Source organism: Mytilus trossulus, chromosome 10 (assembly GCF_036588685.1).
Source record: "Mytilus trossulus isolate FHL-02 chromosome 10, PNRI_Mtr1.1.1.hap1, whole genome shotgun sequence".
Taxonomy (NCBI): domain Eukaryota; kingdom Metazoa; phylum Mollusca; class Bivalvia; order Mytilida; family Mytilidae; genus Mytilus; species Mytilus trossulus.
Window position 1 is genome coordinate 3,198,309 of NC_086382.1, and position 22,507 is coordinate 3,220,815.

Sequence of the window (22,507 nt, forward strand, 5' to 3'; positions counted from 1 at the left end):
CTGTTGGTGACCTTCTGCTGTTTTTTTTTATTTGGTCGGGTTGTTGTCTCTTTGACAAATTCCCATTTCCATTCTCAATTTTATTTATCCCCAGACTGTATACCTGATAGTCAATCTACTAATAATTTAAATGTTGACGCCGCTGACAAAATCTACGATTTCTATGTATCACTTTCGCGACAATACTGTTGCAGACTCAACAAAAATGCAAACCACATATCGAATCTCGGCAGATATTGCTTGCTTAAAACAAATGGAAGTAGAACTAACAATAGATTAGGACTTTGACAAAAAGTGAACAAATATATAATACAATACTTTTTTTTATTAAAGCAAATTTTATAATTACAAGCCATTAAAGAAATTTTTTAAGGTTGATGTGCTTTTTACTAGTTCTTTTCAATTCTTTTAGGTAAAAAGATTTGTTTACCAAAATTCAAGTGTTCGCCGAGGCGTTTTGACGTAAACGTAGCTACGCGCAAGGACACGGATCCAGTTATTTTAATCAAAGCACTAAAGTACTGTCCATCGGATGGCCGCAAATGATTTTGGGTCAGGAATAAATGACAGGCCGCAGTATGGTGTATCTGCCAGACAGATACATATATATACTATAAGTCAATACACAAGATATAAATGACATATTCATCCGTAAACAATTTTTCGGTAGTGTGCATATATAGTTACTTTTTTTACTTGTATATATATTGATGTATGTCAATATTAATAATAATGATTTTGATTTTTTTTTTGTCGAGAGAAATAAATGTAAATGACAAATATAGAATACCGTAAGAACGTTTTGAAACAAACGGGGAAAAATTTAAACGCATAATCAAATCCAATCTATTAGAAAAAAACGAAATATTTAAAGAATTTGAGAGTGTCGACGATGCACTTGCACTGCAATACCATTAGACTAGTAGAAATGAATGATATACAAATGGATGAAAAGTATATATACTCGGTCATAGTATTATAATATGTAACAACAAACCCGAGTTTACTGAAAGCTGATAGCAAATGATTATATTGCTTTAATTTAACAGTTATTACAGTGATACTGAATTCCCTGTCATTTATTCATCCTCCACACTAGTGATTTGTTTTTAATTTACCTTAACCTAACTTTCATCAATACAGATGTGATTTTTTTCTGAAACAGGTGCTTATGACCATCCAACAGTACTTGCAAAACTGCCGCTGTTCAGTATTTCAGTACTTTGATTATATTTGTATCTTTTTAGTTTTAAGTGTTTGTTTTGGTATAAAAATGTTATGGCATGGCATCCACTTGATGCATACAAGTTAAATGTATCTTGTGTTCAAAAAGATAAAATATTTTTTTGGGGTTTTGATGGCAGTTTTTTTTGTTCCTGTCAGAGGGACAAATCTTTGAGATGATTCCAGTTAGGTAACAACTGCATTGTATATTATTGGTTGTCCTTGATTGACATGGACAATTGTCAGACAATAGATATTATACAACAGTAAGTGAGTTAAAGAGTAATTGAGTGGACACCATCAGCAGTGGGAGATCCAGGGGGGGGGGGGCGCTCATGGGGGGTTGGAACCCCTTTTTTGACGATCAAGGCTTTTGAATGGGGACATGTAGTTGGAAACCCACACCCCCTTTTGTCCTGAGTTAGGAATCCCTTTTTTAACATAGCTGGATCCACCCCTGAACAGCAGGAAGTTTAGTTAGACGAACGATAAAAAATGCCAATCAAAATAGTTTGCAAATGCGCAGGTGAGATGAACCTTTTATAGCTATTTTCTTATTGAAGCATAAAGGTGTGCTGGCTTTGTTTGTATAAATGTTCACCCGAGCATCCAATAACATGATTATACAAAGCTGAAGCCCCGCCTATATATTGATTGTATATGATAATAAAATTGCTTGAGGAAACACTTCTTTAAACAAAGCAAGCAACAACTACATGCATTAGGAAAATAACTATAAGTCAACCATTTTTCTTCAATATCGCTATCAAAATGTACCCCATCTCTTTTATAAATTCCGAAACCATGAAATATCAAGCGAGTGAACAATTCCTTCTACATCTTTGTAACGGAAAGCGTAAATTATGAATTCAGAACTGTTTGGCTCTAAACCTAAATATATGTCAAATGCTAGGAAATAAATATTTAAATCGATAATTGAAAAAGAAAAAAAATGTAATTTAAAAAAATAAAACTCACCAGTACGAAAGTTTTCCACAATTTAAAGAAATATTGTCCAAGTTTGAACATGAATTCTCAAGCATAAGAAAAACGCCCCCCCCCCCCCCCCCCCACCCGAAAAGTGAACGGACAAACCGAGTATAAATATATATAGATAGATTTTTTTTGCTTTTTTATTGAACATGTTTTATGGGATATGTTTTCCTTTGGTTTTGTTTTTGAAATGCCTTGAACATGTTTGTATTGTGACAGATATTTGTCATACTTTTTGGACATAGCGGAAGTTACAATTTTTAATTAGATAAGCCTGAGTTATGTATCCTGTTTAATTCTATCTTGTTTTTTTTTTTTTTTTTGTAATCCTGTTTGATACAGTTAATCAAAAGTTAATAGGACATGTATTTAGAAATTAGTATATAAACTGAACAAGCCGCTATAAAATTAATAGCGAGTATCTTGATATTCTAGGTGTCAGTCGATCCCGGCCGGTCTCTATATCTGCAGTAATGCCAGGCACCATCCTAGGCATTGTTACAGCTAGTTCCTCCCACATCATGTAAAGATCCCAACATCAGCTCTCACAGATGTAGTTCGTCTGTTGAGAGTTTTAGGGAAAAAGCAACTAATAGCACATGTTCCATTACACGATTATCCATCATCATTATACATTATAATATATGTTTGCATTCATATAATTTGTCACAAACTTTTTTTTTATAGAGTTTGTATGACAATACATATTTTAATTGAATATCTGAAAATAGAAACAGGGATTTACGATGACCCATCCGTTACAATTCTACACAATTGTGGGAAGGGAAGACAACTGCTGAGAATAAGGAGTCATGGAACCATATTTTGAAAAAAATTGTCATTTTACCTTTATATAAATATCATTTTTTCTTGTTTTAGGGGGCGCCTCCGTCTTCGCTTCCGCCGTATTCCGCGCATATAGTATCGGCTGCCAAAAAATCAAAACAGTGATTTAATGACAGTTGCAGAATATCTGCACTGGTTGTGTTGATTTTTAGTGTGAAAAAAATCACTATTCTCAGTAACTTGTTCTTGCGATTAACTCAGGATGATTGAGTCTGAAAGCTTTGTGTTCTGAGTAAAATGTAAACGTATAGGTTACTTACATAGTAGTCGTTCATGAATTGCTGGACTGTTTTAAATGATCTAAGGTTAACGAATGGTCGTGTTTGGATATAACCATAAGGCGGTCTAAGGTAAACGAATGGCCGTGTTTGGATATAAGCATAAGGCGGTCTAAGGTTAACCCATATGTATATCTGTATTGTCGGTTCCAATGGTATGACATTTTGATAACCATAGGACACCACAGGTGTATATCCAAACATAGACTCTGCCCCATTCGTCTCTTCATATCACTACTAATTATTTATATTCCTACAACCCCTATGACTTCAAACAGAATCTTCGAAATTTCCTCCGCAAAACAAAATAAAATGTTAACAAATACTAACCACTATAAAAAAATAATTCAGTATATTTTTTCCTTTATGTTCCTATAGCTCTCGGTCATATGCTTAGTAATATATAGTATATTTGAGGATTAAAACAACAAAGCTTAGTGGAAAAAACGGATGTCCAACGTTACATTTTTGAACAACTGTTTTATCTCTTACAATGTATGTATAGTGATCCTATTTCTTATTCTCTCATCTTCTCGAAACTTGGCAGAAGCAACGAAGTGTGTCAGTTCTTGGTTAAGTTAAAGCCGTTCTTTTGTCGAATTTCGTTTGACTCGGTGGCTGCATATTAAGCTGGAATAAGTAAAATGTCCAATGACGTTTTTCGTTGACTTAACGGCTGAAAAGTAGTTTTATAAGTAGACATAGCTAAAAATGTCTAAAAAATATGAGATAATTGTAACATCTACCGAAAGAACAAACATTTGCCTCATTGTTCGTGGGTTCAAAAATTGTAGATTCTATAAAACCATCTCTACACAGTGGTTTTTCAAGCGGTAGCTATTTTGTCCAAGTTGATATTTCATTTGTCAAAGCAATAAATGCGGATTTTTTACCTTATATTTCAATAAGTAATTTATTATTTACCAAAACAAAAGTTAGATACACGAAAAGAACATAAAGTCTAGATTCTTTTTTTTATTAACTGCATGTTTAGGTCTTACAGGAATAAAATGCTACGAAACATTACAAAACGAAACGTCGAAAAACCCAAACAAACGCTTTTTTTTCGACGTTACATGTGCACAATTTGATTCATGGTATATATCTGATACTTAAAAATAATCGCGAGGTGAAATTAAAAAAAAAATTGCTGGTTGTCGAAAAAAACACCACGGTACATGTTGTGCATGAAACGGAGGTAGCTGAAAGACTTATCGGAAACAGCGACAAAAACAGTTTCATTGAATATTAATTCAATGAAACTGTTTTTGTCGCAACCCCGTACAATACGCACGGTTCAGAAGATTAGTACATTTTAAAAAGCAAGCAACTTCAAATTACTGGGAAAATAATTTTCAAGATCGGGTTATAATAATTTTATTTAATGGTTGTATTTCGACAAGTTATGTGTCAAGCAAATTTTTAATACAACTAAATTCAAATTAATCAAGGGTAAATATGTTTTTATTTACTTGCTGAGTGTCGGATATATTTGTATTAGGGTTGAATCAAGATATGAAAAATTTACAGATGACATGCACCATGCAATTTTAGCAGCCTGCGATTGAAGTTTTGTTATTATTCTTTTATTGAAAACCGTACACTTCCGTCGCATTTTTCCTTCCTTCAAGATCATTACTTACGGCAATACAACATTTTCAAGTGAATTGAGGGTAAAAATTATTTAATCGATTTCCACAACTTGAGGTTAAAATTAAATTCATGGTAAATAGACATCACAAAATTAATAGAGACAGATTTAGAATCAACCAACTACATAAAAGAAGCAAATGAAAGTTGCAAATTGAATAAATGTACGTCAAAAGTTTCAGAAAACTCATTTTGACGTTTTGGTGGTATAACGTCGTGTTGAAGGAACATCGTGCGCAACGTTTCTTCTTTTTTATGTTCTGTATTGTCTGTATAGATGATTGTAATGATTAATGTTTGTTTGTTTGTGTGTTGATGACAATCCATATTTTGGATTTTATACCAATGAAGTCTTTGACTTTGACTTTATTAACAATGACGTTTATATTTCATTTTGAAAATGTGTACACGAGGTTTTCAATTTGCATCAATTGGTCAATTCAAAAATAATCCATCTTTATTTATGTTATATGTACACAGTTTAAGTTTCTATGCAATGTCATGAATTATATTAAGAACACCCGTGTGCCCTTTATGCAGCATTAATGAATTGTCCAATGAAGTGTCTCCATTATATTTGTCGTCATTTGATGTGTCTAGGTAAAAACAATTTACGTTGAGTAGTTTCTAAGAAGATTCATCTTTAAGTTGGTGTTATGACTTTTTTAATTCCCTGAAAGAAAAGAAAAATGTCTTTTTGTGTTTGTTTTTTAAATTGAAATTAAAATTATTGCATGGTTAGTGACATATAATTGAGGTTTCCAGTCTTCCATTGAAGATTATTTATAACTTATACAGTAATGCTTTTTAAAATGTTTAAATCTGAATGCAATGTCAGTCTGTAGTAATATTGAGAACCATTTCAATCAGCCATGAAACGTTACTAGATATCAAGCTGCGGCTAAAAGTTACCAGATATCAAGCTGCGGCTAAAAGTTACCAGATATCAATCACCCATGAAAAGTTACCAGATATCAATCAGCTATGAAAAGTTTCCAGATATCAATCTGCGGCGAAAAGTTACCAGATATTAATCAGCTATGAAAAGTTTCCAGATATCATGTTGCGTCGAAAAGTTACCAGATATCAATCACCCATGAAAAGTTACCAGATATCAAGCTGCGGCGAAAAGTAACCAGATATCAATCAGCTATGAAAAGATACCAGATATCAAGCAGCGGCAAAACATACCATGTATGACGTAGTAAAAAGAGACGTTACATGGGTTGAGTTCAATATCGTAGCAGCTATGTAGCGGCTACAATATTGAACTCAACCCAGATATCAAACGACGATGAGACATATTTGATGTCACAAAGATATGGTATGCAATTTTATTAAGAGCTGAGCAGAGTGACATAGACAGCGGGACAACAATAAGAAACGTTATTAATACCAAGTAGTAATGACACGTTTCATAATTTTTTATAGTAAATACAAGTTACCAGATATCAAGCAGTGTTAATAAGTTACAATATTCAGAAGTGTAACCATACATTTAGAAGTGTAACCATACATTTAGAAGTGTAACCATACATTTAGAAGTGTAACCATACATTTAGAAGTGTTACCATATATTCAGAAGTGTGTTAACACGTAACAGATTCCTAGCATGTAGTATTATGCTTGTTTCTTAACTCAGTTACATTTTATGGTGTTCTTTCTCAAGTTTTAATCTAAGTGCTATTTCTTTCATCTTCTATATTTAAAATATGTATGCCTATATTAATCAACTATACCTTTTCTCATACTTTAACAGTACTCTGTTTTCATAGTGTTTGTTTTTTCCAATGTGAAACAAGAATACAGATAAAAAAAAAAATTACATACCGCCATAACTTCTTTTTCGTCTATGTCAACAACAACTCGTGTATAGAGATGATTTATGTCTATCTTTAATACTTTATACTTCAGGCTATTAATGCCATCTGTTTTAAAATACTTTTTGCTGTCTTTCAGCATTTTGAACCTGTAATCAAGAATGATAAATTGTTTAACATTTAAAATACTGAACTCAGAGGAAAATCAAATCGGAAAGTCCCTAATCACATGGCAAAATCAAAGACAAAACACATCAAAAACGAGTTTCCTTTTCTTTGTAGATGATATCTGTAATAATAACCAAATTCTACTATCAGGTGTGAACCATTTCACAAATACAAGAACAGACGCTTTAAAGTCTATCAAACCTGGAAATGAAAAGCTGTACTGTTTATAAAGGTAATAAAGTACATGGAATATATGTATAATTTAAATGCTACAAATTTATAAATAAAAATATATATAAATTTCAAGGCAACATACCATTACGAAACCTTAGAAATACAAACACAATTGTGTACGTATAAATAAAGTGGTCGGTTAGAAACTTCTGTTAAAATTGAATTACAGGGTTTAATTTGACCCTTTACTTTAATATGGCACACGAAACTGATCATATATATTATCAGTATTAAATTTTTTATTTACTCAATACGCGCGTTTTGTCTTCAAAAGACCCATCAGTGACGCTCGCATCGAAAAAGGTTAAAAACGACAAATAAAGCATGATGTTGAGAGCATTGAGGACTACATTTCCTAAACATTTGGCAAATACAGGCTCAGCTAAGGTAATCTCTTCCTGAGTTAGAAAAGCACCAGTATTTCAAAAAATCAAAAGTTTGTAAACAGTTAATTTATAAATATGACCATATTAATGACAATTCATGCCAGCACATAACTGCTAAGTACTTCGCTTGTGATACCCTTAAGAAATTAAAAATCCACTAGCAGTGGTATCGACCCAGTGGTTTTAAATAAACGCATCAACGTCTCTAACTAGTTATCAACGGTACCAGGATCTAAAAATAAAAATAAAATATAATAATTTGAATTCAGTTTTTCGTCATTACCTTCCAGGATTTTCTTTATTTCCTGTATCACTGCCATGTTTAATCATCTTATAACGAGCTATTTCCCGCGCATATCGGATCACTTTATATCCTGCGTTTTTAATTCTAAATTGAAAATGAAATAAAGTTAATATGCAAAATTCTATGAAATAAAGTTAATATGCAAAATTGAGTTGTCTCTCTTTTCTTCTTCAACTGATCAACAGAAGAGCATCATTTATAAGATTATATTATTTTCGACGAGTGACCTTGAACATTAACCGTTCTTTATAAAAAAAAATATTATAAATAGTAGAAAAGACAGTTAAAATTCAGCAGGATAGAAATTGGTTCGCTTCCAGGGAAGTAGAATTTCACAGATCAATGACAACCAACCATTTTGTAGAACCTACCTGCTTGATTCATTGTTTATAAATAAAAGAAGATGTTTGTCTGCACTCAGAGTAAATTTTGAGGTGAAAATACGGCCATTTTAGCCAAAGGGTCCATGTGAGCATTTAAGTCTGTGGATTATCTACAAAATTCTTGTTTTTATATTCACCAAATCTTTTTCTAAATAATGCAATTGAACTATAAATAATTATGATTTGCGCAAAGTTGCCCCTTGGTACATACACAATATGGTCCATACCTATTATTCATTATCTTTGCTGTTTTGATACTATTGCGGGTTGAAAATCTCGTAGTTTACAGGCCACATAAGGGGTGATAAACCTTAACGTATGTTATATACAAACTATATCAGACATGTGTGCACAAGGAACGAATCCATCAATTGAATATTCTTTATAAGCAAGTATCAATTATTATCGCTATTTTACCAAAATTTCCTTTGATCTTGCTGTCTGATAATTTTCTTTCTCAGCGGAGCCTAGTGTTATGAAAAATTGTCGCTAGAATCTAAGGGGGCACGTGGCGTTGGTAATGAAATTGACATGAAGTTGACGACGTCGTTATAGGTAAATAAACTCATCATAGATACCAGGATTGAAATTTAATATTTGCAACAGACGCCAGTTTCGTCTTAAAAAGACTCATCAGTGACGCTCGAATAAAAAATGTCAAAAGGCCGTATCGGCTCATGCGATAAAATCAATCTTATTGACATTATCAACGATAACCTATAATTATTTCCCCTTTACTATATTTCCTGTAACCGCCAATTTGGAACTTCATAGTACAATTCCAAAACAAAATGTGAAAAAATGGATGCCGTATTGACACATATATCATTCTGACGCATGCTTCTAACCTTCTCCACATATCGTCGTCTTCACATCCCCAGCCAAAATATCTGATCAAATCTTATTGACATTATCAACGATAACCTATAATTATTTCCCCTTTACTATATTTCCTGTAACCGCCAATTTGGAACTTCATAGTACAATTCCAAAACAAAATGTGAAAAAAATGGATGCCGTATTGACACATATATCATTCTGACGCATGCTTCTAACCTTCTCCACATATCGTCGTCTTCACATCCCCAGCCAAAATATCTGTTCGGAAATCCGTTGACTTTTTGAAACTGTTCTTTTGTTAAAGATGATACGCCTCCAAATATTGAATTGTAGGGCAATCTAAAAAATATGCCACATTTTCAATCACATGTTATAAACATTTATGCTTCGATATGCGAAGATCCGACAAGAGTTCCGAACCAAAATGGTAACATGAAACCTCAAAATGAGAAAATACAAAAACCTAACTGGACACAAGACAGTACAAAAAAAAACATAAAAATGCGCATATGAACCAGATCATACTAAAAAAACCAAGGCAATAATGACTGTAAATAAAACACGTTTTTGACCAAATTGGGTAATGAGTAGTAAGACTTACAAAAAAAAAATCACTTGATAGTTTTCATAAACCAAGTTTGACCATGTTTATAAACTTCATTCATATGTTTTGGAGTTAAGTAAGATTTCAATTATCACTGAACTAGTATACATTTTTGTTAAGGGGTCAGCTGAAGCACGCATTCGAGTTTGTGAGTTTTTCGGTGTGTTGAAGACCCATTTGTGGCTATCGGCTTTTTTTTCTATCTTTGGTCGAGTTGTTGTCTCTTTAGCAGATCCCGATTTCTATTCTCAATTTTTTTGTTATTGTTTCAAAGTTTTATACTTGTCCTTTAATCAAAATTTGGGATATTGTAATTAAAACCAAAGTCGAACTTAATCTTCCATGCACAATTGCTGTTACATAGGCCCAATTTTGTTAATTGATTAAATACAGTTCAAAAATCCTTTTAAAGAACTTTATTAGCCGTATTTGGCACGACTTTTGGGAATTTTGGATCCTCAGTGCCCTTTAACTTTGCATTTGTTTGGCTTTATAACTATTTTGATATGAGCGTCACTGATGAGTCTTATGTAGACGAAACGCGCGTCTGGCGTACTAAATTATAATCCTGGTACCTTTTGATAACTATTGAAAGACAAGATAAAAACAAACAAAAATCACAAGCATAAATCCCATATTTGCTTCATCTTGCTCAGTTCTTTTTATGGTTAATTAAATGCGTAATGCAACCTCCGGTGACAGAGGGACATATTTTTTTTCTCTCATCGGCTTCTCACTGTAAAGTGTCTAATCTAACTGTTAAACTGGTTCCAAGAAGAAGTCTCATTCTTCTTTTATAGCTGACTATATGTGGGATGGGCTTTGATCATTGTTGAAGGCCGTACGGTGACCTATAATTGTTAATGTTTGTGTCATTTTGGTCTTTTGTGGATAGTGAATAGTTGTCTAATTGGCTATCATACCACATCTTCTTTTTTATATTCTCAATATAAGACTTTATAATTCTTACCGGTATTTGAATTTATCTACTGCAACTGACATATGTCTTGGTTGTTTTGGACAGTTGTAAATATTTTTGTCGTTTTCTGGAATCAAATCCACATCATGGAAGACAAAACATTGATAGTCGTGTATCTTCATTGCCTCTGCATACCCAATATTCATCAGCATGGCACGGTTGAATCTAGAACTTCCCTTCTGAAATGTTAGACAATGCAGGAGCCTGTACTTCAGTGTTTGATGATGCTTCTTCTATCACATATATGTTTTTTTGTAACTTGTTCTGATATAGATGGATTTTTTCCAATTGAATTGTTCATAATTCATGTCGGTGTCTTTAATAGTGGTTATGTGGTATGGATTCCTGTCATTGCCGAAGCCCGTACGATTGCCTATACATGTTTTTGTATTGCTTACATCCACTTAATTAGAACATTTGAAGATCTTTGCAATCATACCACATCTTATCATTCAAAGAAAACTCAACTTTTAATAACAAAGATGAAACGGAAACAATGCTAACAGTTGTTCAAATAAAAAAAATACTGTTAAAATATTGGGGACATTTTCCAATGTTGTAATCACGGACATTCCTCCTGTCGGTTAGGAAATGCATTGGATTTGTTCGATCTCTGAAGATCCTGATAGAAATCCTACCTTGCTCTCTTGAATGCACAAGCAAGAACATTGCGAACGTCATTTTATCAACTAAGACAGAGATAGGGGTTCCCAGACCATTCTTTGAAATTTCTCTGATTTTTTTAGTAAAAAAAGAATGCTTATTCACTTAAATTAAGCTAAGAGTTATAAAAAAAAACTCATTATAGATACAAGGACTAAATTTTGTATAAACGCCAGACGCGCGTTTCGTCTACAAATGACTAATCATTGACGCTCGAATCCGAAAAAGTTGAAAAGGCCAAATAGAGTACGAAGTTGAAGAGCATTGATGACCACAATTCCTAAAAGTTTTGCCAAATACAGCTAAGAAAACCTATGCCAAAGGTAGAAAACCTTAGTATTTCAAAAAAATCAAAATTTTGTAGACAGTTAATTCATAAATAATACCATATGAATAATAATCCATGTCGGCACAAACAGTGCTGACTACTCAAATCAAATCAAATCAAATATGTTTATTTCCTAATCAAAGGGCCCTTATAGGCATATGAATTACAAACAAAATGGATAATAGACAAAACATAAATTAAAATACATATTTAGAAACAATATGAAATTTAAACATTATAATATGATTTATATAAAAACAAAACAATAGTACATATATATACGACATTGTCAGTTCAGCAAAAGAAAGATAACTCTTCCCCAAATATTATCATTAAAACCTGTATTAATTCACTTGACAGTATTATTTCTCACTTCTAAGTTTGAAGTTAAAAATTTGCATAATTTTTTAATAAAATTATCATTATCATTTGTCATAATCCATATAAATAGGTTTTGCGAAATAAGTATTCTTAGTTTTGGATATTCCATAAATAAATCATCAAGTAAAATGGTTCTTGAAGTTACATATAGAGGACATTGCAATAAAAAATGGTGTTCATCCTCAGTCACATTCAAATTACAATATTGACAACTACTGGGCGTGTGATACCCTCGGGGAAATAAATCTCCACCAGCAATGGCATCGACCCATTGGTTGTAAATACACTCCTCATCGATACCAGGACTAAATTTTGTATATACGCCAGACACGCGTTTTGTCTACAAAAGACTCATCAGTGGCGCTCGAATCCAAAAAAGTTGAAAAGGCCAAATAAAGTTGAAGAGCATTGAGGACCAAATTCCTAAAAGTTTTGCCAAATACGATCTTACATTGATTAATTAACGCTCGAGATACCAAGTCGCCAAGATTAAAACTAAGAGAGCGACGGATAAAGACTACTCTTAGAGTTGCAATGCAATATGCATTTTATGTCTGTCAATCATTCAAAGATTACTTCTAGATACACTCTTGTCAGATAAGATGATCTTAAGCAATAAGATGGGTTCTTGATACTGGCCCCTGTCTTGATTGGTCAGTTGTTATTTGGTGAGTTTCTTTTTTGTTTCGTTTGCTCTCTCTCTATATATGTTTTGATTATGTCTGACTGTGAAAACAAGTAAGAAGATTACAACGTTATTTTCAAAATCAGCTTATTCCATTATAATTAACTCGAATAATTCAGCTGTCTATATCAACTTCCAATTTTCGAAGATCGTAGCGAGCATAACATAACTACTGGATTATTCGGGTTGATAAATTGCATTGTGTGATGTCACACACGTTAAAGGGATGTTGGAATGGTTGCTACAACTAATGGGTCAAATGCTTTGACATCCGTGACAATCGGGCAAATTGAAATGGGATATGCAAAACTGTTGAAGTGAAAGACGAAATGTCTGTATTTTTATTTAGCATTTGAATTAAGATTAATGTTTTTTCCACATAAACATTTCTCCTTTTTTCTCAGGCTATCGGATAATATAACAACCATTTCTATATTGCACTTTTATTGCAAAAGAAAAAAAATCTACTAAATTATCATTTATACTACCAGCAAGGCGTCCCCAGCTGTTATTGGTTCTCTTATTTTGTTTGTTAGATATGCTTATAGTTTATTTTAAATCTTAAAGGACAGACGAATAAGGAAATGCATAATAAATTTTGAAACTTGAATAAATGTTTAGTTTTAAATGACCGTTTTTGAATGTCCTGTTAAACTTGTTATTATACCAATGAATTCTAATGTTACTCACATTTTTTGGAAAATAAGTAAATTTTCGTATTTTTTATATTTCATACCTATACCCGGTAGAAATGATTTCGTGTGCTAATTTTTTTGATTCAGTGCAAAATTATTGATATATATTGTTTCAGAGTGATCAAATCATTGTAATCATTTTATGAAATTTAAAACCCGCAAGGGTCCATAATTGGATTAATAAAGTAGTCTTAGTATTCTTATTTTTATAGTAATTTATTATTATTATCATTATATTACACAATAAGAGTAATGTGTTGGACATTAATTTCCTTCATGCCTCCGACAGCGTTATTATCAAAAGCGGTAACCAGATTACCGGGACCAGTATTCCTCTTGGTCACCTCCACCCCCTAAAAATGATTATCTTCCCCTTATCAGGCGGTAACCAGATTACCAGGGCCAGTATTCCTCTTGGTCACCTCAACCCCCTAATAAAGATTATCTTCCCCTTATCAGACAGTAACCAGATTACCAGGGCCAGTATTCCTCTTGGTCACCTCCACCCCCTAAAATGATTATCTTCCCCTTATCAGACGGTAACCAGATTACCAGGGCCAGTATTCCTCTTGGTCACATCCACCCCCTGAAAATGATTATCTTCCCCTTATCAGGCGGTAACCAGATTACCAGGGCCAGTATTCCTCTTGGTCACCTCCACCCCCTAATAAAGATTATCTTCCCCTTATCATGCGACAATACATTTTCAATAACAATTACAAACATCCACATTAATGCACACTTCTGAACTTCAGTAAAGTGTCCAAAATTAAATCGCCTCAATTTCAGCTCCGTCCTTGCTAAAACATTTATTAAATAATGAAGAACGAATTTTCACCAGATGCATAGCCTCGTTTTGCAACAAAATAACATTATAAACGAGCGAAATTTGCTAATCCTTCCGGAGCAACAAAGGTTGTCATATAGTTGATTAATTGCACAAGTGGGTCAAAAAGGGGTTTCAGGGTTCGGAACCCCACTTTTTTTGATTTTGTGATTAAAAAAAAGCGTGTAATGCTGTTGCAGTGGTTAGGAAAAAGTCCCTTTTTAAAAGGCTAGATCCTTGCCTGAACTGGACGACGTATAATGTAGAGAATTTGATTGCATACCTGTTCTATGACATAAATTCCATAATCTAGCTCCTGTCTATTTAGTATAGGATGAATATTGTATAAAAATGTCCGAAGATGAATATCCCTGTTTCTGTATGGAATGATGATGGCAACACGATGACGTGGGTAACAGTAGGACGGCTTTCCCCTTCCGCCATCTTGAACCCAGTGATACAGTTTATCTAGGTAAGAATAAGTTGGGGAATCGGTATGTATTGCTAAAGCACCAACTAAAAAAGAAAAAAAGCAATAAAGATGTGAGAAGAGGGAGAGGACAGGGGGATACCCTTCTCCCTTCTCCCATCCCTCTTATCCTTTCTCCTACCCCTCTTCTCCTTATTTTATTTTTTCAAATTTACCGGAAAAAAGAGATATTTTTTTTTTCATATTTTATTTTTTTCTCCAACTTTTTCTCCTTTCTCACAACCTTCCTCTCCTTTCTCCTATCCCCTTTCTCCTTTCTCCTACCCCCTTTCTCCCTGTCTCCATTACCCCTGTCCTCCCCCTCTGAGAAGATAGCTCTAGTAACATGCATCCTTTCAGATTAGAAAAAGAAAAATGTGTTACTCAACTTTTTTTCTTGCTATTTATAAAAATAGGAAAATTCTCAACACTTTCTATAAAACTTTCTTTATAGGGTTATCTCCCCTCATTTTGCAAAGCTGAAAAAAAATAATGTGTATTTTTAGAAAATACAGCCATAAACATAATAAAACAAATAGTTATCAAAGATACCAGGATTATAATTTAATACGCCAGACGCGCGTTTCGTCTACATAAGACTCATCAGTGACGCTCATATCAAAATATTTATAAAGCCAAACAAGTAAATTTTTTCTTTATTATCAAGTTTTACACACGAATTACACACTTCTCTCAAAATTTGCACATTTCATCAATGATCTCGACTGATTTTTATCTGCTACTACAAAATCCAAGATAGAGGAAGACACCTCAGCTACCTTAAATGAAGAATGCATGTACAAACATAAATAATTGCACAATTTATAAATTAAAATAGGTACTTGTATTTGAAAAAGTTCATCAGTTTGTAATTGGTTTGGCTACTTTTTCCCAAAATGAGAGTCACTTATGATATTCAAATATTTTTTATATATCCGATTATTATGAATACTAACAGAAATCAGTTAATATTTTTTAGATGATGAATTATCTACCCTTGATACTGTAATGTATGTGCTTATATTCAAGTAACTTTTGTATATAGTATAGTTCGACTTATTTGATGCATACTTTTTAAATGAAAGTAAAAAAAATCAAAGCTAAAAATGAAAGAAGTATTATGTAAATATTCTCACAAATTTGCTTTGAGTAATATAAAACACATGTATGTGTTAGCCTCTGATGATAGAATCATATTACTTATTTTTTATGGGTTCTTGTTGAAGATGTCTATAAATTTGTTTATATGTATATAATATAATTTTGTAAACAAAAAAATTTGGAAAGAAAAACCTCTGAACTTTTAAAAGCTTAAAATAGTAGTCATTTTTTGGTCTGGTGTTGTCTCTTTCATTTTTTTGTTCTTTAGGAAGTTAATAAATCAAGTTTCACCTTAACATCCCTTCAAACATAAAAAAAAATAATATCCAAGATAATTCTGTCTCTGAAAATGTAAAAAAAAATCGAAATTAAAATATTTTTAATGCAGTATCTTTCTTTATATGTTGTTATTTTGGTGAACTAATACAAATAATGTTACAATGATTAGTAGATAATTGTGTAATATATCGAAAGCTGGTTTTATTTGAATTCATAAAGGTCTTAAACCAAAATAATTCTTTCAAAATGGTAAATTATTGAATCAATTTTAACACTTTTGACCATGCATATATGTTTTTACAATTCTAACTTGGTGCTGTGAATTGCATTCAATACAGCATTCATTTGGTCCAAAGGATTGATCCTGTTGAGTTTTAATGTGTTAAAAATGTTAAAGACCTGTAGTGCAGCCACTGCCTGTTAACTGACAGTTTGAAAATTAAGATATCCATTTGCGTTTCCCTCGGTTTAAGTTCGTTACCCCAATTTTGGTTTTTTTTCATGGATCTATGAGTTTTGAACAGCGGTATACTACTGTTGCCTTTATTAACAAGAAAAATGTCGTTAAATTTTCTTGATTTCTATGTAAGGGAATGAATTTATATTTAATCTAGAGCTTAATCGTGTTGAAATATTATGTTTGAGGAATTTTTATATCTGCAATTCATGCGTTATCTGTTCGTTGACAATTTTTATAACATAAACGGTACCAAATTCCTGCACCAACTTTGAAACTCATTGTACAAGGAATTGTTCTAGGTTTTCTTTAGAGCAAAAAATGCATTGACCCATTGGCTGTAACTCATGAAAACTTGATAAGATCAAAGCATTCATGTGTCCACACTTGTTAATAAAGTCATTATTCAAGCTTTCATAAAAAGACTAAATGGAAATTTTTGACAGAAAGTCGAGTAATGAAATATAAAACTTATCCTTTCAAAATACAATATGTTGTGTATGTACAACTGTTTGAAGATATGATACTAACACAAATGCCTATTCAATATATACCTTGAATAAAATATCTAAAATAAATTGAAAGCTTTATATCTTATTTTGAAAGGCTGATAAAAAATCATATGTACAATACTAATTAAGAGGGTTTGTACCAAAGTTGTTTAAAATGTTCAATGGATGATCCATTACTTGTTTTTCCTCGATCTTACATGATATATTTTTTTTGAAACACTGGTGTGGTATGTTTACAAGTCAACTAAAGATACACCATTCAACACTAACTAATAACAACACCATTCATAAACTTGTTAATATTACATTTGTGCCAATCAACCAAAGATATGTTTTATTGTCAAACCTATGTGTCAATGTAATTAGTTTTAGTTTGTAAGGGACGACATCAAAAGGCAAATGTAGGATAAAAAAAACTTAATTCACATAGTTTTTCACTGATCCCCCTTCTTAAATTAATTTAGGAAAAAATGATTTACCTGTATCAATATATGTAAAATAAATCGATTTTGGATTAACATAACTTGAAGCAATGTTGCCCCCCCCCCAAAAAAAAAACCTATTCGATTTAAGTTTGTTTATCCTACATCGATCTTTTGATGTCGTCCCTAAACTTGATCTGATTTTACTCAATCGATTTATGAATGTCTAACAGCGGTACACTTCGGTTACCTTTATTTCATTACGAAAATATGGTTATGTTCCGGACCATATGAGTATTTGGACCATACGCGTATGGTCATGACCATACGGGTATATACTCATACGGTTCGACCATACACGTATGGTCAGACCGTACGCGTATGGTCGGGGTAATTAACAGGTATACTTAACTCTTCATATAACCCTTCTAGTTGTCATGTCATTGAAATGAAAACCTACACAAGGTCATTCTATAATATACTGAACGGCTTTAGAAACGCAACACTAGATTATTTCTGTGTTACTTTTGAATGAATGTGTCACCGTCAAAAGTGATGACTTCCTGTTACAAACGCCAAAATGATTGTCAGAAAGGTAAACAAATTCTGTCTGACATGTTTTAGGTTCTGTTTTACACCTTCTGATTTTGCATTTGTTCAACCCATTAATTGGTTTTGGCAATTATGCGGTTGGAACTTGAGGGCTTTAATGGCTTTCTTTCAGTCTATTCTTTGGCAATTCAGTTGATGGGAAACATTTATGGCATGAATCTATACTCAATGGCACTCGGCAATTTGATTAGCAGTTGACGTTGCGGCCGTTAACCTGTCTTGCAAATGACGTTGCGTATTCAAATTTTGTTGACGTTTCATTATGGCTACACGTTGATCTGTTCATTGATGGCCAGAAACAGATCTGGTCAATTTGCATCGGTGTCAGATGGACAGTAAGACGAGTTTCTGAAGTCATAAAGTATGGTTGCAGCACGTTTATGTTTTCATGTTTGCAGTATTCTTAAGGTCTAATTCAGTTTCTTATTTCTCAGTCTTGGCAAAATGGAGATGCATCATTATTAAACTGAATTAAGTGAGGCAAAGGATTGAAAGAACTGTTTCACAAAGCAAAAAAACCTGAAACAATCTTTCATTGGTCCAAAATTTCGCTTTAAGAAATTCGTGCGACTTTAAAAATTCGGTATGTTCAATAACCACAGGTAAGTCAGATTTTGATTTTTTGTAAGGAGAAAGAAATATGATAAGCATGAACAGAAATTTAAAGAAAATCAAACAAGATTTGTTAGAAAAAATCAACAAAATGAGTGTTGCGTTTCTAAAGCCGTTCAGTATAGATCTAAAAAATAAATTTAAAAATAACAAAACTATCAAAATAAAATAAGCAGATTCACACATTAAATTTAATCACTTAGTCTAGTCAAAACTATTGTAAACACATTTTTGTTCATTACCTATATGTTAGTACGATTGAATTGCAAAATGTTGGCTTTCAGTTATATCTTAATGAACTGTTACACAAAAAGTCAACTGTTTTACTATAAACTGACGTTAAAGTCGACAGGATAAAGAAACTTTATATAATTAGCATTAGCAGTGCAATATTCAGAATTTTGTATACTTAATAAACTTGTTTTTGTTTAAAAAAAAAATGAATGACGTCACTGGCAAGGACCCGTGGTTAATTTTCAAAGTTGTCTGGTGATAGAATGTACTATAGTCATGTTACGATATTGGAGATCAAGAGCTGGTTAAAACACCGTAGACACATCGGAATGACCCAGGACCAAAGAAAAGCTTTGGTACCGTGTGGAGATGAATGTCACACTACGTATACATGAAAAAATACAAGAAGCGATGAAAACTTATTTTGGCATCAATATTTCATGTTAATTAAATTGTAAATAATACATTTGCTTGAAGCAATAGTTGTTTTTTTATGATATTTTCTAATTCATATTATTAGTTTTTTGTATCTATATGGTCCAAATACTCATAGGGTCCGGCCCGTTTATAACCAAACGAGTATATACTCATATGGTCCAACCATACGCGTACAGTCGGTCCATACGTGTATGGTCGGACCATATGAGTATACACATATGGCCATGACCATACGCGTAAGGTCCAATTACTCATATGGTACGGAACAGTTACACGATTTGAACATTAACATTGTTTTACATGGTCGTTAACACAAAAGTTCAAAAACTACATTTCAGTTTTCATTGTTGTTTACTATTGGTTCCTATTTTTTGTTTTGTTTTGTTGGTTTTTTTGCCACGACGTTGTCAATTTGTTTTTACTTATTATATACATTGTGTCAAAAAGAAGATGCGACATGATTGCCAATCAGACAAAATCTAAAAAATCCTCATTAATAAAAAAAAAATCATGTGTAGTACATGTTTAGAACAAAAAAAAATTTTTCTTACAAACCTTGACTTAAGATTTAAGCATTTGTCTATAAAGTAAATGGTAGGTACCAAATGGCAAAGGTACAAAATTACGAAAAGTAATTGCTACCTGTTTGAAACGGTACATGTGTAACGCTGATGATGAAAACTTATCAGTAATTGAAAACCTCTTCAATATATAAAAATAACAGATTGTCAAATTAAATCAGACAACATCTTACAATTTTATTAGTTGTTAAACTATGTAGAAACTGACAGTTCAACTTCAACTTCAAATGCATGGAAATAAATAAACGATATGCCAGATCATATATATATATAAATAAAACACCTTGAAAATGAAAATTTCAATTCTGGGAGTTGGATTGAATACATAAAAACAAAAAGGACAACTGTTGTAAATGCAAATAGGAAGGAGATTAACTTTCAAATTTGATAAAACCTGATTTTTCTTTCATCCTTACCGAGTTTATCTGGAATAAGTGGACACAACGGCAAACAATCTTCGCTCAGAATTTTACTACACACATAAGTCACGTTGTTATCTGATTTTATCACTGACTGTGTTGACTGTACTATATGAGATGATGGAGCACTTGGAGAACCCTTTGGTATCCCTAATAGTGATGGTTGTAACTGTGCTAGGCGAGACGAACTCGAGTACAACTGGTCCGATACTTGTACCCATTTTGACATAAGTGTGAAAGATGCCTGTTGAACGGACAAATTATATGCTATCGTAATCAGAAACAAAAACACTAAGAACAAAGATTTAAAAACTGATCCTCTTGCGAAATGCCGTACATTCGCATCCCTCATTCCATTCACGTGTGGTCACTATTCAACGTTAGCAATATTTTTCTAGATTTTCTGTCACCAAATATTAAGTACGGTTTGAAATTGAGTTGTTCTTTTCACGTCGGTCAAGATATTATTGAAACTGATTAGTTCGCCTATTTTCACTTTTCACGTCGGTCAAGATATTATTGAAACTGATTAGTACGCCTATTCAATGTCGATTTACATAGGTGATAGAAATATATACTGGTTATTGGTAATTTTACAAGAATCTGTTCTGTCCTTCTACGAAAAACCGAAGAAAACACAACCAACTATTTATATTACATTTCGATTAATCCAGTGAGATGATAAAGGTTATGACCTTTGTGTCATGTTATGAATACATCGGCAACCACATGGTGTTTATTTTTTGTATACAATAGGTCAAACAATGGTTAAATAGTCAAAAAATAGATATAAATAAAAATTAAGAGAAATGAACTTTTTTTTGTAATAAAAAATACAATCAACTATTACTAAAACGAAACAAACATAAAAATAGACAAACAGTTTGCAATTATATAGTTCAGTAAAAATAAGATTTTGTATGACAGAACTGTTGAAAGACAACCTGTGATGGTTGTGTAAGACACAGTGGATTGTCCGTCACATTAATTTTGTATTCAATAATGTAGAAAATTTGTTATTATTTTTTTTGTTCCTTTCAAACTTCTAAACAAAATTGCAAAGATAACATGATATTAAATTAGAATTGAAGTATTACATTTAATACAAAATTGTTCCTTGCAAAATCAGAATCAAAAATTTTATTTTATCATGCAGGCAAAAAATAACAAAGTTCAAAATACTGTCAAGTAGCGCATCCAGAAAATTCCGTATGAAACTCTGACATTACCCTATGCTGTGTTATTATAACTTGATGATATTTTGTATTTACATAATATGGTTTTGACATTCCGTAATGCTGTTTTGATATAAAACTATATAAATAACACATAGCTGAGAGGTTGATAGAGCAGATTGGTAACCCGAGAAAACATTGTCAACCGCGGCGAAGCCAAGGTTGACAATGCCTTTTCAAAGGGTTCGAATCTGCTTTATTACCCTCTCAGCTATGTGTTATTTAATTTATTATACTGAATGTTCTGTTATTACTGTCGATTTTTTAAAATTCAAAGTAATAAACTGTGATATCTTGTTCATAACCTTCCGTATTTATTAAAGCGCACATTTGATCAAACGTCTCCGTGAAGGGTAATAGAGTATTTGCCATAGGATAGAGTCGTATTTAATAAAGCTCACACTTGATCAGGCGTCTCTGTGAAGGGTGATAGAGTATTTGTCATAGGATAGAGTCGTATTTAATAAAGCGCACACTTGATCAAGCGTCTCTATGAAGGGTAATAGTATATAAATAACACATAGCTGAGAGGTATAGACGAGAGGGTAACATTTAAAAAAATTTCACCCGCTCAGCCATGTGATAGAGTAAATTGACACCCTCGTCTTAGCCAATCAAAATATGGCATTTTAAGGTGAAGTATAATAATATGTAATGGTCAATACTCAATGATATATCGATATGATACGATATGGTTTTGTCTTGACTTGATATGGTTTTTGTTATTACTCAATATGGTTTTGTCTTTACTCGATGTGGTTGAACCATTATTTAATGTGTTTGTGTCATTATGCAATGTGGTTTTTACATTACTTGATGTTTATGTGATTTAATGTTATTATGTTGTTT

The 22,507-nt window shown here is 32.5% G+C and overlaps 1 protein-coding gene across 1 annotated transcript; it reads right to left on the bottom strand.

Moving 5' to 3' along the window:
- Window positions 1–5,634: 5,634 nt before the first annotated feature.
- LOC134686569 (beta-1,4-N-acetylgalactosaminyltransferase bre-4-like) lies at window positions 5,635–20,652 on the bottom strand. The gene is made up of 7 exons (XM_063546239.1): window positions 20,421–20,652; window positions 14,571–14,881; window positions 10,701–10,888; window positions 9,343–9,465; window positions 7,883–7,987; window positions 6,822–6,960; window positions 5,635–5,664 (listed from the first exon to the last, which is right to left on the bottom strand). The coding sequence occupies exons 1-7, from the start codon at window positions 20,650–20,652 to the stop codon at window positions 5,635–5,637; spliced, it is 1,128 nt and encodes a 375-aa protein (XP_063402309.1).
- Between the last annotated feature and the right edge of the window lie 1,855 nt (window positions 20,653–22,507).